The following is a 14,001-nucleotide window of genomic DNA, read 5'->3' as shown; positions in this document are numbered from 1 at the left end:
CTAGGAACAGTGCTGAAATGAACGGAGAAGGGTAAATAACCCTTCAACCTACCAATTACAGTTTCTTTGAATGTATGCAGGAGTGGGATCGCCGGATCCTGTGATAATTCTAGTTTTAATTTTGGAGGGCCTCCATGCAGTTTTCCAGATTGGATGTACAAATTTGCATTTCTCCCAGCAGTGCGAAAGGGTTCCATGTCTTCACATCTTACCTTGTTATCACTCACCTTTTTAATAACAGCCATTCTAACAGGTGTGGGGCGATAGCTCATTGTGGTTTTAATTTATAGTTCCCTGATAATTAGAAATGTTAAACATTTAAAAAATCATTTAGGCACTCTTGTCCTTCCTTTTAAGAAATGTCTGAATCCTTTGCCCATTTTAAATGGGGCTGTTTCTTGCCGTTGTCTGGGTCCAGTGGTGCTGATCCATTTAACTTGGGTTTCAGTGCATGTCCCGCATCTTCCCTGCTGAGATGGTGACATCTGCTCCATGTCACACCCTGTGCAGGTTTTCGCACAGATCATGGCATCCTTAGAATTTAGTTTATAGTATATGTTTAACATTCTCATCACTTTTCCTGAAATGTGAAATGCCATTTTCAGCTGAGGAGAAACCAACCCATTTCATTAACATTTGAGTATTTCTGAAAAGTATTCATCCGGGTTCTGCCATGTTGATACCCAGTGGTCATGCATAGAGACTGGGGTTCCAGAGGACCAGCCAGGTTGCATGGTTTTGAAATCTTAGCATTGTGATGCCTCTGGTAACTGTAGCTGTGCAGAACATGTTTAGATTTCCTCTCTGCCAGGTGTTCTCCCTATAATTGAAGTACATTGTGGATACCTGGGGAGTGGGCGAAGGGTCAACAGTGAGTGAGCACAGCTGTCTTCTGTTCTTTGTGTGTAGGCGGAGACTTGATTTTGGCAAATGTTTGTTTTCCTTGTCCTGTAAGAAAATTTGTGCTCCATCTTCCTGGCCTTCTGTCAAATCAGTGAGTCTCAGGCTCCGTTTCAGGAGTGTTGGAGTCTAGCACTGAACTAAGTGGCTGGCTGGTGGGGTCTGTAGGAGTTTGTGACCAAAGCCAAGAGTCCCAGGGTGCCCTCTCCTCGCTGGCCCTCAGAGGTCCTTCTGGTCATGGCCCAGTGAGGGGTGAAAGGTACTTGATGAGTTGAGCCTGGAAGCTCTGTCTCAGCCTGCGAGGGTGCAGATTTTTCATCTTCTCTGATCCTGAGCTTTTGTTCCTGAAAAATGGGGGGAAAACAGCATTTTCTTCATAGGAACATTTTTTACATGAATGAGTTAACCTACTTAAAGCATGAGGCACTGGCACATGCTGAGCCTGTGATTCGTGAGAAGCTCGCCTAACCTCTCTGGAAGCAGCAACCTTAACTCCTTTCTGTTACCCAGCTTCTTACATCTTAGCACCGATGGTGCTGTGCTACCTGGCCTGAGAAGTGCTTTTCCTGTCTTTCCCATTTTTTGAGGTACCAACTCTGCATCCTACCTAGAAAGATAGAAAGATGCCCCACACTTGATTATAGTTCAGATTTTTCAACTGCAATCTTAGTTTTTATTTTTGTCTAGCTTTGGAATTTTTGCAAACCAGCTAGATTGTTTTTCAAGGCGTAACCTGTTTATTGGATAACTTGGGATGTTTTAGAGAGCAGATCAAGTTTCTAGACAATAAGCACAAGAGCAAGGCCTCTGCTGCCACAGGAGCGGCACGTGACAAGGGCCTTCACTGCCTGCATGCATCCCTCCAGCTGGAGCAGCTTGGGCACTGCTTGATTTTCCTTGAGATGCTGCCCACTCGAGCCCTGGGTGAGGACCCAGCCGATGGCCTCTGCTCTATGTGGCATCCAGAACGTGGGCTATCAGCACCCCTGGGAAGGAGCTGGTGCTCATCAGGGAAGCGCTCTGAGCCCCTTCCCTCCTGCTCTCCTCCCATCCTGCAAGGTCCCTGTCCCCTCCCCGCCCTGGCAGCAGGTCACCATGAAGCTCCACTGGAACTTCTGCACCCTCATTCCCAGTCAGTGTTCTATGAGGCACCTGCGTTTGAAGCTTCTCCACAGGGCTCTTCTACTTTGGGCTCGGGGATGCTCTTCGGAAGTTCTTCCCCTCCCAGCCGGGAAATGAGCATCTTGTGCTTCTCCCCTTGAGTTCTGCACGGATGCAGTGTATGTACCCAGTGGAGGCTTCCAAGTTGGTGTTTGACCTCAGGAAACTTTGAGTGCCTCAACCTCAGGGTTGAATTGATGTGAGAAATGTAGGCTGCAGGCTAGGTGAGCTGGGGTGCTGTTGGGACCTCAGGAACCCCGACGGGGTGGGAGGTGGGGGTCCACGTCCTGCTCGCCAGCCCTGTGCTGACTTAGTAGTTTGTTTCTTCAGCAGCTCCTGGAATGATTACGAAGTCAAAGGAATTTCCTGGGCAAAAGGATCCAGAGAGCAGAGGGAAACGGCACAGGCTTTAGGGTCTCCAGGATGTCGGGGTGAATCACTGTTGAGACATGTGGTCTTGAGCTCTTTCCTGAACTTCTCTAAGGAATTTCCTCGTCAGTGAATGTCCGCAACACCTGCATTGTGAGCTGTCGTATGTGAGGTAGAAATAACGCGTGTGAAGACCCTTCCTGCTCTGACAGCTATCTCCCCGAGTGCTGGGCAGAGCTTCAGGAACTTCCTGCACGTTCTTTTATCTCCCCCACCAATGTGGAAGCAAGCATCTTTGCTACTATTGACTTAGAAGAGAAGAAATGCAGGCTTAGGAAATGTAGAAATTGGTCCCAAATCACTAGCCTCTATCTCAGCTTTGACTCCAGGGTTACATGAACCCCAGATCTTGGGCCCTGATCTTGCATCCCAGGTGCCTGCCCACCCGGCACCCTGTCCCTCTGCCTGCTGCAGTTGGAGTGGCCCACGGGGCTGCCAGGCCTTGTGACTGGTCTAACCTGGAGGGTAATAGAGTGACAGGCCTGTAGGGCTCCCCTCGGGAGTATGTGCTCATGCAGGGAGATGAGAGCAGAGGTGTCTGTTCAGAGCCAGACCTCAAGGCCCACACTGAGGAGAAGCCACGGCAGACCCAGGAAGTTCATTTGCTTTGTAGCCTATAGCAAAGACACTGCAGACGGCCCCTGACCACGCTCAGTACCCAGATGCAGCCCAGGCCCTGTTAGACCTCAGTGAGGTGAGCATGGCTGGTGTCCCTACACTGGCCCATGTGTGGTTGAACAGGAGTGCACATGCAGCACTTCTGCAGAGACTGACAGGGACTCTGGGCTTATTGATATGAAACAGTACTGACTTTCAATTATTTACAAGCCATCAGCTTGATATGCAGCCAGACAAAACTGCAACAAGGAAGTAGGAGACATGACAGAAATTCCAGGGCTGGGGACGTGGGAGCCAAGGGCCTAGGGTCCTGCTGTCCCCACCTGTCATCTATGGAAGGCAGCACAGTTGCTCACGCTTGCCCTCCTGTGGCCCCTCAGAAAACCGTCCCTGACTTGCTTTTTACTCATAGGTGTGTTCAAGCTCCAGAGAAATGATGTTGGATGCAAATCAAATGAACGCTTGCCGCATGATGATAGTCTTAAGTGTCATCTCTTGGACCATTTTTTCATTTAGTTAATGGCTATTGATCTAAGACCAAGAAGAAAGTATTGAGACCTTTTGTTCTAATGGAATTATCTTAGAAGATACATTCTGTTACATTCTGAAGTCAGCTATGGAGAAACTTGAAATTCTTTTCTGATATCCCAGAGCCCCTAATCTAATGAAAACTGTTGCATCATTTTCTCCACAGAACCCAATGGTTTTTCTGACTTGATTTAGGAGTGCCTAACGTGCCTGGCAGTTTCTGCAAATTTTATTTAGAGTACATTTAGGGAAGGCAAGTAGCCGCACAGCATTCTGGCAGCAGAGCTTCTTGCATTCTTATGCTTTGCCCATGTGTGGTTAAACAGGAGTACGTGTGCCGCACTTGTGGGGCCCAGCCCAGAGCCAGCTTCTCCCTGCAGATGGAGTCCTGCTCAAAGGGCGGGGAAGGACTGAGTGATGAATCCGTGCAATGTGAGCTCACGAGATAACCGGGGTGCAGGGAAGTTGTGGCTTGTGCGGGGCTGAACAGTTCAGGAAGGGCTTTCATAGTCAGGGAGACATGCGCTTTCCTTCATAGGGCTCAGTGGAGACCACTGTCCTCTTCTGCCCTTCTTGAAGAACAGCTCTGTAGTTACAGCTATGTCTGGTGACCACTGGGGATGTAAAATATGTAAGACAGAGAGAAACAGGGCCCTCTGCTGCACCTCCTGCCCTGCACCGGCTCTGTCAGCCCCTCCGACTGTGACCTGAAGCACCTGACACAGGGGACAGTGTGGTCACTAGGCCTGGGACAGCCCCCAACGGTGACTTTAGCGTCGCCATGACAGATAGTGTCTTATCTGTCTGTGTGCTCTGTGCGCTCACTGGCAGCACCCGACCCTCTTCCTCCCCAGCACAGGCTATGTCCCTCTGCGGTGGTCTGTTACTTCCCTGTGAGAAAGGGTTGCAGGGTGTGGATTTGAGCAGCACGACTGTTCCTGGTCACCGATTCCTCTTCTCTGTGTCCCTTTCTCTCCTCAGGAGCCTCTGCTGCCTTGGACCCCCTCCCAACAGCGTTGCACTGCTATTTTTGCTTGTTGTGTGCTGGGCCTCCTCACTCACCGGCTAGTCCACCTCAGGGCTTACCATGAGCTAGAAAGAAAAGGAGTCCTAACTGGGGTCAAGAGCAAGGATTTCAGAAACTAGAGCCTCAAAGCTCCCCTGTACATTAAAAACCAAACACAATGAAACAAACCAGACAAACACCACACCTCCAACCCGACCTCTTGGACTAAAAGCTGATTATTGCCCCCTCGTGGAGGGATTGTGCTATCCTTCCCCCACCCACCGAAACAGAAGATATTTGCACTTTTGTGAAACTTTGTGCTTTACAACTAGGAAAACACACTTAGGTAGTTTAAAAGGTTGCTCTTTAAAAGTATGTTCTCCGTCTGTAGCGCCATGGAATCATGTCTGTGGACACTGTTGTTTCCTTTTTGAAGTGCCAGGTACTTAAGAACATAAATCAACCAGAGTGACCAACTTTACAAGGAACAAACCTACATCTCAGTCACAGTACTTTTGGTTTTCAGTCCTTGTTCTTCTGAGTTGGGCAGAGCTTGGAATAATCTCATTGCCCCTTTAGGAGCCCCGTGGCACATCCACAGAACAAAGGTGTTTTTAGAGCTGTGAACGGGGAACTTCTGAAATACTGCATGCAGGAAACCTTATGAGTGGTATGACTGGGGCCAGGGATGTAGCTCAGCGGCATGTAGCTAGGCGCCTGCCTAGCAAGCGTGAGGTCATGAGTTCAATTCCCAGTTCAAAGAAAGTAATGTAGTTAATTCATGAAGCTTTGGGTCATCTTCAGGACTAGTTCTTTTTCCATTTTCACTATCAAACAAGATTTCAGACCACACAGGACTGTTGTCTGTACAGGAAACAGCCCCATCCCCAACCCACAGTCTTTTAGGAAGGGTGGACAAAGCCTAGAGACTGAGGAAGTCACTTTGGCTGGTTCTTACTCCTCGCAGCATGGGCAGTGCTGAGGCTGTGGGAACAGCACGGTCGTGGCTCCCAGTTCACCCCAGCTGGCCAGGTTCCTGCAGAGATGTGCGTGTGGCCTCGGAGCTGGTGGGCTTCCGGCACTTTGACTCCCTGGACCATCCCCATGTCTGGGTGTTTAGAACAGTGCCATGCCCTGCACTGACTGATGCTAGGCAGCTGCCGTGCTGCCTTGCTAGAAGAGTGGAGACTCAACCCTTCCCTGCAGACCATGCGTGAGTTTCAGGAGACAGGCTGTTTCGTGAGGATGAAATGGTTCAGTGACCAAAGTTTCCTCTAAGAACGTGCGATCAGAGACCACCACCACCACAACAGTGGAAGTTGCTGGTCCTTTCAGAGGAGGGCTGGCTGGCCGGGAAGTGGTGTTTAGGGGGTTTTAGGGGAAAATGGTGTCTTTCTAAAAAGGTGCTCAGGGGATGTTGTAGTGTAATTAAGTGAAAATGGCTTGACCTTCATTTTGACTCCCAAGCTGATGCAAATAAAATATATATATCTGTGAAGTGTAAAAAGAGATTTAAAGTACTCTGGCAGCGGGTAAGCGTGTGAGGGGACAGATGCACTACGAGCTTCTTTTAGTCCTTTATCACTATCCGTGTGTGTCAGAGCATCTCACTGTACACCATAAATACACACAGCTATTATCAATCGAAACCTCTGTGTTATTCTGAACTATGCTGGATGCTGCAGAGACTGTGGCAGCTTGCTCAGGCCCACCCAGCGAACCCCAGGCACAGTGTTCTCACTTTCTGGATTAGCTGAAGGCTTCATGAGCGAGCCTGAGGGTGCAGGATTTAGGTCCTCAAATCAGCCGCTCAAGGAGGAGTCTGCTTACCACCACAAGGAGAGCATTTCTGTAGGACAAGCTTTTTCTTAGAATCATTTATGCTAAGTTTTTGGGGACATTTTAGGAGCCACAATAGAAAAATTCTTGGAAATAGTAGGTTTAATTACTGTGGCCTTAGAACACAAGAGCCTTCAATTTGGAGTTGAAAGCACACTTAATCGCTGCAGGAATCATCCAAAGAAGAGGTCATGAAGTGTGCAGTAGGATGTTCAGGTTGTGCACAGTTTTATTCAGGGTTGTAGTTAATACCTCCATGCATAAATCTTTACCCCGGTTGAGATTATTTTCTTCAGTAGAGTCCTGGGTCCGAGTCACAGCTATGAGTATTTTCAGTGCTTTTGCATACCTTGCCGGCTGTCTTTGTGGAAAGGCTGGGTCCCTGTGCCTTCTCTTGGTGCCCACTCCCCAGCCCTGGGCATTTTTGCTCTTGAGGGTTCTGACAGTGACATATCTTTAATAGTTTAAATATATTTATTACCTATTCTTCTTTAAGAATTATCTCTAGGCCTTTGATTTATTTTTGGGTGAGCTTGTGAAATGTTTTATCTGCCATTTTTCCAGAGAATCATTCATTGCCCTTCCACAAACATACTGTCGTTGCTGCTCCTTCTTGGGTAAATTCAAGCCGACCCTGTGAAGAGAACAAAAGCCCGGGTGCTCTGTTTCCTGCGCTCAGAGTCCTGGCCCAGGCGGAGAGCTTCCTGTGTTCTGCCTGGAAGGCCTTCTGACGCAGCCAGTGGCGGGATTCATGTCTCTGGTGGTGGGGAGTTTCATAGCCTCAGGTTTAGCTGCCCTGCGGGGTGTGGGAGCTCCACAGCAAGCCTCAGGTGTCCACGGTGAAGTCCATGAAAGCAGTGCAGCCCAGGGCATCCTCAGCAGAACTTTGCACAAAACTGAGCTTTGGCCCTGGTGACAGAGCCCCTGCATTTCTCGTAATGTGCCTCACTTTCCCATGGGTGTAGGAGTGTGTGTGTGTGTGCGCGCACGCGTGTGTGTGTGTGTGTGTGTGTGTGTGTACTTGTGGCATGTGAAAACATACATGAAGAAGCTTTATCTTTTCTCACAGTCACAGCTGCTGATCCTCCCTCCCAGTGCTTTTATCTGTTCATTGGAGTCTTCCCAAAGCAGGCAGGCTCCCTCAGGAAGTGCCAGGCGGCATCTGGGCCCTGTGGCGGGTGGCGTAGGAACCATGGATGCAGAGATGGGGAGATACCCGCTGTAATCTGGGGGAAGGAGGACTGTGGGGAGACCTCCTTTGGCATCGGGAGCTTAGAGTACGCTGAGATCCGTGTCCGGCCGGCTGGGGACACTTCCACAGCTTCATGCCCTCCGTGAGCTTGCCCAGTATCCTGGCTCAGAGTGGGCTCCCTACTCTAACTGCAGCGGCAGTTGGGGTGGCCGAGTGTCAGGGTGTGTCAGTGAGAGTCCATCCCCTCTCCCTGTGCAGGAGCAGGTGGGTTGTCCTCCTGGGTGATGGCACAGAGTGTAAATCATTGCAGGCAGCTGGCTGGCAGTGTAGCGTGGATGTCATCCTCCTAACTGTGTCCGTTGAAGGATGGTCTCATCTTTCCAGTGATATTTCACACATCATCTTTTCATCCTAGCATGCAGTGTCTCGTACATCTCTAGGGAGAAGTGACCATCATCCTCTATTCTGCAAGTGTGGAGATGGAAGGTCTTGCCAGCAGCACAGCTGTAAGAACAGGTCTCTTCATGCCCAGAGGCAGCCTTTCCTGATCAAATCGCACTGCCTTCCTTAAACACAACAAGATCTATGACAGTGTCTGAACATCTGTGTTATAATGCCTAAAAGTAGTCCCAGCAAGGTGGGACACTGAGTCAGGAGTGCTGTAAGTTTGAGCCCAGCCTGGGCAGCCTTGCAGCATCTTGACTCAGTATTTTAAACATTTTTCACAGGACTGGGGATACAACTCAATGCAAAGACCCAAGGTTCTGGATTCAATCTCCAGTAGTGAAAAAAATCATTCTGTAGACCTCGTTCTGTTTTGCAGAGATTCTCTCTGTAGTGGTCTCTGGCAGGGTTAATACAGGCTCAGAGGACTCAGGACAAAGGTTGAGGGATCTGCTGTCAGGGTCGGATGAGCCAGAGGCTCACCCTCTTCTCACAAAACTCAACTATTCTTTGGTCTTGGGCAGTGGTTTGCCAAGTTTTCTCTCACGGAGTAAAGAGTAAGAAGGGTAAATTGAGGTGCTGAGCTGCTCTTGGCAGTCAGTGGGTACCACCCCTCTCTAGAAGTCTTCCCGCACAGTACAAACGTGTTGACACTGTATAAGAATCCAAACCTTGCAAGTCATCTGTAGGTTTCATCTCCTCTTACCGACGTAAGGGAACTAAGTGGAAGCAGACGTGAGTGTGCTCAAACATGCAATAGCACAAGTTTCTACACACTCGGACAAGAACACAGTCATGAGCGTGTCTGTGTCAGCATTAATTATACTGATTAATTTGCACTTGAAGGTCTAAGTTCCAAAAGAAATGAGGGCAAAACCCTTTCTGTCCCTTATGTTTAATATTCTTTCGTTACTTTGAGTTGAGCTCAATCACAGCACAAGCTACTATCAACCACCAACATTTCCGTTGGCTTGGGCCAGTCTGTGGCTGTCTGGGCTGCCATCTCAGTTTTTTGAGGTTCACAGTGTGTCCTACATGAGAAATGGGACAAAATCACAACAAAGCCAACCACCTGCACACCACAGAGAGATGCCACTTGAGAGAGCTTATGGGGAAAAGCTTTAGGGTTTCTCTGAGGGCACCAAAACACTCTTCATTAGAGTATAACTTATTGCCAAAGCAAAATCATATAATCTGAAGAGTTATTTTCTGTGAGTAGCTTTTCAGAATCAATGCTGAATTGTTGGCCAAGATACCAACTGCGGTATATAAATACTGAGTTACATCTCCGCTGTACAATTATTTCAGCCAGGAAACCTGAAGTCCATTTGCCATGGCAGGATAATAAACTGAGTAAAGGATACAAAATTGGCTGAATGAGAGTTTCTAGTGTTTTACCATGGATCTGCTGTTTGTTAATGTAGCACACTTAACTTCTGACTGCATAATTTATGTGAAGAATTGAAATCACAAACGTGACATGCTTTCTTTACATAATATATTTATTACATTTTTATTTTGCAGAACACATTTAAGAATCGAACAATGTTAACTTTATTTTTCCATTCACCTAATTTCAATTTTCCTTTAAGAGAAACTCCAGGTTTTAAATAAGTGAAGCATAAACCGAATACATTTCTAAAATGTGGTCAACAGTGATTTTTTAACTGATAGTTTGTTATTTATTTAGAGAAAGTGAGGGACTAGGGAAATTTCTCTACGGGCCTCTGTAATTGAAGCCTCTTTTAATACTAGGCTATTTTATCTGAAGTGCTTGGTCTCTCTGCCCTCATTAAGTGTGTCTCACCCTTAGAGACGATGTTACCAACGGAGTGGAGCTTTGCAGCAGCTCTGATTGATGAAGGCCTGGACTAGGGCTTTGTTGGGAGGATTAACTGTGTTTGAAGATGGCACAATGCCATTATAACCGATTGCCAGGACTTAATGAGAACCAGACATTAACTTTGAGGACCTTTGTAACTTCACATGATGGAATAATGATTGTGTGCTCGTTATTTTAATGTAGCATCCTACAATAGTATGTTGTTCTTTTCTCTTGTAATCAAAACTTCTGCTCAGCAGCCATCAGCTGACAGTCACCCTGTGCCACCATGAGAGGGCCCTGAAGGGTGCAGTGTTTTCTACCCTCCGTCAGAGCAGATCCCTCCTGATGAGGGAGAAATGAGCAGCGTTCCTGGACGGGATCTCTCCTCTTCTTGGCCTCTCAGCCTCGGGTGACCCTGGCTTCTTGCACTGTGGATGCCTTCATCTCTGGTTGCTGGTCATTTGCCAGCAGCCTTTTCTCTGTTGCTGGTGGTAACAAGGTCTCAGAGATCGAGGCTGGTCCTGGCAGAAGGCTGAAGAGCTGGGTTGGAACTGAGTGCTCCTCTGTGGTGCCCCTGCGGTGGGGTCTGAGAGTCCCCCTGGAACAGAAAACACATCGGGATTTGCCCAGTAAAACCAGAAGCAGGGTGATGCCCAAGATGGGTTTCCTGTTCTCTTCCGGTTGACCGACGAAGAGTCCGTACTTGCGGTGCATCGTGGCCATGTGCTCTCCCTGAAGTGCTGGAGACCTTCAAAGCCTCTTACTCTTCTGCAAATTGCGTGGTTCCTACGTGTTTAGAAAAGAAATAGGACTAGGAACCAAAGCACATGCCTTATGTTCCCGAGTCTTTTTCACCCACTCTCATGTGTACATGCTTGTGAAGAAACATTGACTATAAACCATGACTGCAAGACTGAAGTAAAACACGACAGTGGCAACAGGAAAATTGCATCCAAAGCTCCTGACAGAGGAAAACCTCAACTATTCAGCTTGTGGTTGGGCTTCCTAGTGGCCAAGGCAAAGAAGTGAAAGAGAATAGCTTAAGTATGATTCTCTGTTAGACGCACACCACTGGTTGATCAGAACAAACAAGCTTTGTTCTTGCTCTCCGTTATTTAATAAGAAAACTGTTCAAGGTTTTGGGTAAGAGCCCATAACACACATTGTGAATGAAATCCTAGTGAGTTTTTATCAAAATACAAAAGCACTGCATGAACACATTCCCATCAGTGTTTGGAGAACAGGAGGGAGAAGCATTAGAGGCAGCGTCCTGCCCTACGTCGGGGCAGGAGCATGTTGAGACTCCGGGTGCATTTACCGTGGATAGATGATTATTTTCTTTTGACCTGTGGACTTGTGGAGCTGGGGAAAGATGTAAAGCTGTCTGGAAAAGGGTAACATTGTTCAAGTGGCAGGACAAATGGGATTTTGGGGGCAGGATGATATGTGAAAGACTGCTCTGGCTGCTGGGATGTTTTTAAATGTGCCTGTTCCCAGTAACGGGGAGATCAGTCTCTGCTTCAGACAGAATATTCAATTTAGTAAATTATTATTATTATGTCAAAATTAATGTGAACAATTTTCTCTCAGAGGCTACTTTTTTCCAGGTGATGTTTTCCAGATGGGCTTTGTGCGAAACCCTCACTGTTCTGTGTTTTCCCTCCTGGAGAAGGCGCCTTTGCTGACATCTCTCCGTGTTTTTCTCTTTCCCCATCACAGGGAAGAGAATGCCGAAGGCAAAGGGAAAGAAGAACAAGAAGAAGAAGAGGAAGCTGCTCGAGCGGGCACAGGAGCAGCACAGCGTCTTCCTAGCCACAGACAGATTGAACCAATAAAGCTGGACCTGGACGGTGGATGGGGGTTTTGTTTTATTTCCACAGAAGTACACAAAGCTCCTCTGCTCCTGCATGCTGGTGCGCAGCCTTGGGCCGCTTTGCCAGCCTCCTTCCCAGTGGCATCGTGAAAGCAGCAGCCTACGTGGCCTCGGGATTTATGCTTTGATTACTCTGGAGCCTTGCAGGCTGGAGCTCCTGACTGTCTGCACCCAGGCTGGCACTTGCTTACTGTGCTGTCCTGGCTCTGGGGAGCTGCAGGGTGTGTGGCTATGCCACCCCTGGAGATGCACTCGAGCCTGACATGTGAAGAGGATGAGCAGTGGACTGAGTGCTGCTCACCTGTGACCTTTGCTTCTCAGCTGTGCATCTGCAAGGACGGACGGGTGTGGAGCTCTGCTCTGTGTTGGCCTGTGGTGTTCTCAGTGTCCCTGACCTTCAGTCTGCTGCACGTGAAACGCCATCCAGCTGGGGATGAGCTGCGAACCCTGCTCCGTCCCGAGATGCTGCGCTGGTCTGTGCAAACACCTCGGCCACCTAGAAAGCTCCACTTCCCATGTATTTATGCTTTCTCATGTGTAACGAGTTGTGCCCGGCCATGTCACCTTGTTCCTAGTGGTCATAGCCATTGTCTGGCAAAGACTGTTCTTAGTTTTGCAAATTGACATGTTTTTGTTGCTTCTTTAAATTTGTTTCCGGGGTGGGCTTCTTTCTCATGGTAAGGGTAGGATGCTTCTCATCTCTAGAGTCCAGTCAGACTGCAATGGTGAGAGACCGCCTGGGCTTGTACTGTCCATGCCCAGGAGCAGCGCATGGTGTCAGACATCAGAAGCCAAACCTCCCTTGGAGTCTCAGATGTGACGATTTCACGAGACACAACTGAACACATGAGAAATTCGATGCAGTCACCATGCAATGTATTCCGACTTTTTTTTAAAATGTAAAGCAATCCCCACTTTCAGCTCCCAATCTTACTGGGTGTGAGTAGACGTTAGGATCAGAGAACTTTACATAGAATTGAGGGGAAAGCAGGATGAATTCCTACCGCTGCTGGTCAGGTCTGGACAGACCTCTACTGAGCCAGAGTCTATCTCATGTTTAAAAACAAAAGCGTGATGGAAACTTGCCAGCCGATTTACAGTTGTTCAAAAGTGCCACTGTCCACTAGAACCTCTTCTGAGGGGTTGTGAATGGGCTTCTGAGAACTGGCCTTCCCAGGAAAACCAGAATACAGCAAAACCACCACCACCAACAGGGTTGCAGATTTCTGAGCAAGCAACCCAAGCAACATCTGACCTTTCCCCGTCACCTTGCATTGGCAAAACTACCTCTTCAGTGTTTTTGTTTATGTCTGAGTTCAGAGCATCTTTACCAATGCGTACACCCGTCCTGTGCATTCTTAGGAAACAGCGCTGTGAGACTGTAAGCCATACATGGACGTTGCATCCAACTTCAGGGTTTGCATTTAATCCGAAAGTGTTCACCTCCTTTCAGGTCTGCTTACGCTATCATCCTGCTTCTACATGGGGAGGGGTCTCCTTTCTAGAGGGCTTCACTGTTAGTAACTCAGTGCTGTTCTGTTTCTGAAATGATTGTGCATTAAAAACCTTCAAAATTATTTGTGGAGTTTTTAACTTTAGGTAAATGTATCATATGTGAAAACAGGAAACACTTCAATAACCCTAGCCCCAAATAATGGCCTCAAACAGAGAGAAAAACCTTTAAAAACTAATATTGAACACAAATGAGTTTAACTATAAATTACAGTGGCTCAGGGTGGAGATCTGAGGGCCGGTGGCTGAATTTCAATGTGTCCTCAGTGGAGCTTGAGGTAAATGACTTCGTCTCTCGAGGTTTGTTTCCTTGTCTATGAAACGGAGACCCTACTGTGATCTGTTTATAGGGCTTTGTGGAAGCAGTAAATTAAGTACAGTAGGTCCAATCAGTGGCCCCCACCCTACTCTGGGCTCTGAAACTGTTTGGAGGAAGTGCCTTTGTACTGAGCATGCGCACTTTTTTGTTACTTCCTGACCGATGCTCTGTGTGAGCGCCCCGTGTGCATGTGTCCTGGAGTGGGCACTGACGCCTTGGCAGGACGCGTGGGAAGTGGGAGGTGAGCTGGTTTCAGAGATCTGAGCACCCACAGATGTTCCAAAGGCTCCTGAGCCAACCCCCAAGGAGCCCTAGGGCCGCCGGAGGGGGGCGGGGGAGATGCCTGAAGGGGCTT

General features: G+C 48.1%; 1 protein-coding gene and 1 long non-coding RNA gene across 5 annotated transcripts in view; both read left to right on the top strand.

The window, feature by feature from the left end:
- Rspo2 (R-spondin 2) overlaps positions 1-13,392 on the top strand; it is a 214,711-nt gene extending 201,319 nt beyond the window's left edge. For all 4 annotated transcript variants that reach the window (XM_003480000.4, XM_063257778.1, XM_063257777.1 and 1 more), the window contains exon 5: positions 11,662-13,392. In XM_003480000.4, the coding sequence (XP_003480048.1) occupies positions 11,662-11,777 (116 nt within the window). In that variant the 3' untranslated portion in view covers positions 11,778-13,392. The remainder of the gene's footprint in view (positions 1-11,661) is intronic.
- Positions 1-14,001, top strand: part of LOC134477958 (uncharacterized) — a 433,997-nt gene that overhangs the window by 258,192 nt on the left and 161,804 nt on the right. The window lies entirely within an intron of this gene.

Source organism: Cavia porcellus, unplaced genomic scaffold (assembly GCF_034190915.1).
Source record: "Cavia porcellus strain 051 isolate PalLab524CR breed Dunkin Hartley unplaced genomic scaffold, mCavPor4.1 scaffold_10, whole genome shotgun sequence".
Lineage (NCBI taxonomy): Eukaryota > Metazoa > Chordata > Mammalia > Rodentia > Caviidae > Cavia > Cavia porcellus.
The sequence above is the reverse complement of the archived record's forward strand: the minus strand, read 5'-3'. Positions and strand labels throughout refer to the sequence as shown.